The following is a 2,789-nucleotide window of genomic DNA, read 5'->3' on the forward strand; positions in this document are numbered from 1 at the left end:
TTTTCCTCCAGCCTGGTGGGTGTTCAGCAGCTTGAGTTTGCGGCTGCAGAGCGGTTATCGACTCTCCCCGCTGAGTCATCTCTATAATGCGATCACCTCCATAGCCCTACTCTGAGAATATCCGATAAAGAATAAATATTTTAAATGAACATTTAGCTTCTTTTCCTATCATTTAACCGTCGCTGAACATGTTAACTGCTCCGCACTTATGGTTTCCCACTTCTCGACAGGTGGAGAAAGAGACGAGAGCGAGGACACAGCGGGGGAGCTACGCAGGACAGAGTCTGACAGCGTTTTGAAGAAGGTCTGCATCTCAACATTCAGCTCTTCTTGACTCATAGACAGCCTGAGGCCATGTGTCCTCCTACATCAGCAGCAGCATTCAGATAAATGTTTGCTGCCCCCACCACACCCCTCTGCTGGATTAGCCTCTTGACTCTTCCTGCCACGTCTTGTTGCCACTGACGACCATCAGCTGCTTATCTATCAAGCAGTGGATGAAAGAGTCATGTTTATTACAAAGCTGCTGGCGTCGTTAGGACCTGTATGCAGTTATCCAGCATGTTATATAACTTTTGAGATAATTTATTAAAACGGGGCTTTGCTGTGATGTTTGGCTAAATAAATCCTGGTCTCTAAGGCATGAGGCTCATAAGTAATGATCTTTGAACAGAGCAAGGGGAAACATGCACTGAGCTAAAGTTAAAAGGATTGTGCTGTATTTCAAAAATACTTGAAGTGAGAAAACTGCAGGAGTGCTGTGTTTCCATTCCTTTACAGTTAGATATGACTGCAGAGCAACATGTGCAGCATTAAACACCTTCTGGGAAAACAACCCTACAGAGCTTTGTGCAGCCAAACACTTTGCACTACATGCATTGGTTTGACTTCACTCAGTCTGTGCTCTTGTTTGTGTGCAGGGAGGAAACGCCAACCTGCTGCAGCTGCTGAAGAGGAACAGTGAGGTAAGAACTCCTTCCTCTCTCTGAATCGACTTAGAGACGCTGTTGGCATGGAAACGTACAAAACACTGTTGTTGTCAGCATTAGGCTGAAACTGCAGCCCAGCCCATACGTGATTTTGCAGCAGCTGTGGGTGTTGCATGAAGTGTTTTGCAGAAAAAGTAGAACGGCAAAAGAAAGGAAGGAAAAAAAACAGTTAAAAAATAATAAAAGAAACAGGAGTTTGGAACAGAAACTATAAAGAAAACAAAAAAGAAATGCTATACAGAGCAGGTTGTGTACAGCTAATGCCTGAACTACAGATCTGTGATGATGCTCTGCTGCAGATTTTAGTGCCACAGCTTTAAAAGCTTTATGAGTTCGCTTTCAAAGCACCTAGTAACATCATATGGATCATATTTGTAGGCTGGTAAACACTCAGCAAAGTAAAGGTCAGTGGCCTGGTTCTATTTAGTGTTTAAAAAGAAGAAAATGTCACATCCAGAATGCACTGCAGCTTCTATAAACACTGCAGAACGGTGCCCTGTTCAACAATTCACAGCGCTAGAGCTGTCTCACATTTTGTCAGGTTACAAAAACAACCCTAAAGGTATTTTAATGGGATTTTAGATAGATGACAAAAATGGAAAGGACAAATATTTATTATTTAAGCGTATATTCATGTATGTATGTTTGTTCTCAGCTGAAGCTAAGCTAGATTAAATATGATGAAATACATCCGTCCGCCGGCAGTTTTCAAATCTTGCATTAAAATCAAGATCTAAACTTTTTCCCAGCCACTCTGGAGCATCAGTAGCATTCAATTTCAAGTCTTTCATTGTAGTTCTGGCCCTATGTTAATATTTATTTATTTTTATTTTTTGCTTTTTTGCGTAAACTGTGACAGATTTTATTTTGTCCTTTTGTACACACAAGAAATTCATTTTAGTACAGCTTTCTAGACTCTAGGATACACATGTGCTGAATAATTTAATACACATGGACCTGACAAATGATTTGATATTTTACAAAATGATGTAAAATTGAACTAAATATCCAGTGATATGCAAATTTTGGTTTCAATTGTTAAGATAAAAATAAACATATAACATACTGTAATCCTACAATAAAAAATAGGTGGAATGAAAACTATTCAAAATATATTTTTTGAGTTATAAAACTTACAAAATCGATAGTTACGGTGTGTAAGAATGGGTTAAATTACAGTATACTGTTTACTGTATTTTCACTCAACCTCCAAATGACATAGCAGACACAACAGAATAACTTTTAACCAATAAACCTTGTGCACAGAAAAGAAGAAAGTGTTTCTCTTAATGGTGAATATTGTGTTAAAACAAGCTTGTGTTCATTAAGTGAAGTTACTCACAATGGATGGAGCAGCAAGAAACTTCTTACCCAAGTAAGAGCTGTGATAGTTTATATATATATTTTACAATGCTATAAAACTATTTCAATTTTTTTTTTTTCAAAAAGTTAACCTGATAAATGTAAATAGTTATTTCCCACTTCTGCATATAACTTAGCAGGTTAGAGGAGAAGAACTAACGTCTGTGTGGCTCCTGGTTCCCATTGCTTCCTGAAGTCACAGCCATGTCAAACAGTTTAATGGATGCTCACCTTTTTTTGACATGAATTGGAGAAATGCAAATCAGAGGAGAATTAATTTCTCTGCTCCATCATAGAGCTTCTAGAATGTAACAACAACTGAGCTCCGTCTCACCGGACTACAATTTAGTATTCCCATTGTGTGGATGTTGTCATGGTAACAACAAATAAATATCTGTATTTTACCTGTGAAATCTATAAACAGTGATTTGTAAAATA

At 38.1% G+C, this 2,789-nt stretch overlaps 1 protein-coding gene across 3 annotated transcripts in view; it reads left to right on the top strand.

Moving 5' to 3' along the window:
* The first annotated feature begins 193 nt into the window (after window positions 1-193).
* The window catches only part of LOC107095711 (A-kinase anchor protein 13-like), a 10,953-nt gene continuing 8,357 nt past the window's right edge, over window positions 194-2,789 (top strand). For all 3 annotated transcript variants that reach the window (XM_015391954.1, XM_015391952.1, XM_015391953.1), the window contains exons 1-2: window positions 194-304; window positions 921-965. In XM_015391954.1, the coding sequence (XP_015247440.1) occupies window positions 209-304; window positions 921-965 (141 nt within the window). In that variant the 5' untranslated portion in view covers window positions 194-208. The remainder of the gene's footprint in view (window positions 305-920; window positions 966-2,789) is intronic.

Source organism: Cyprinodon variegatus, unplaced genomic scaffold, assembly GCF_000732505.1.
Source record: "Cyprinodon variegatus isolate N-32 unplaced genomic scaffold, C_variegatus-1.0 Scaffold566, whole genome shotgun sequence".
Lineage (NCBI taxonomy): Eukaryota > Metazoa > Chordata > Actinopteri > Cyprinodontiformes > Cyprinodontidae > Cyprinodon > Cyprinodon variegatus.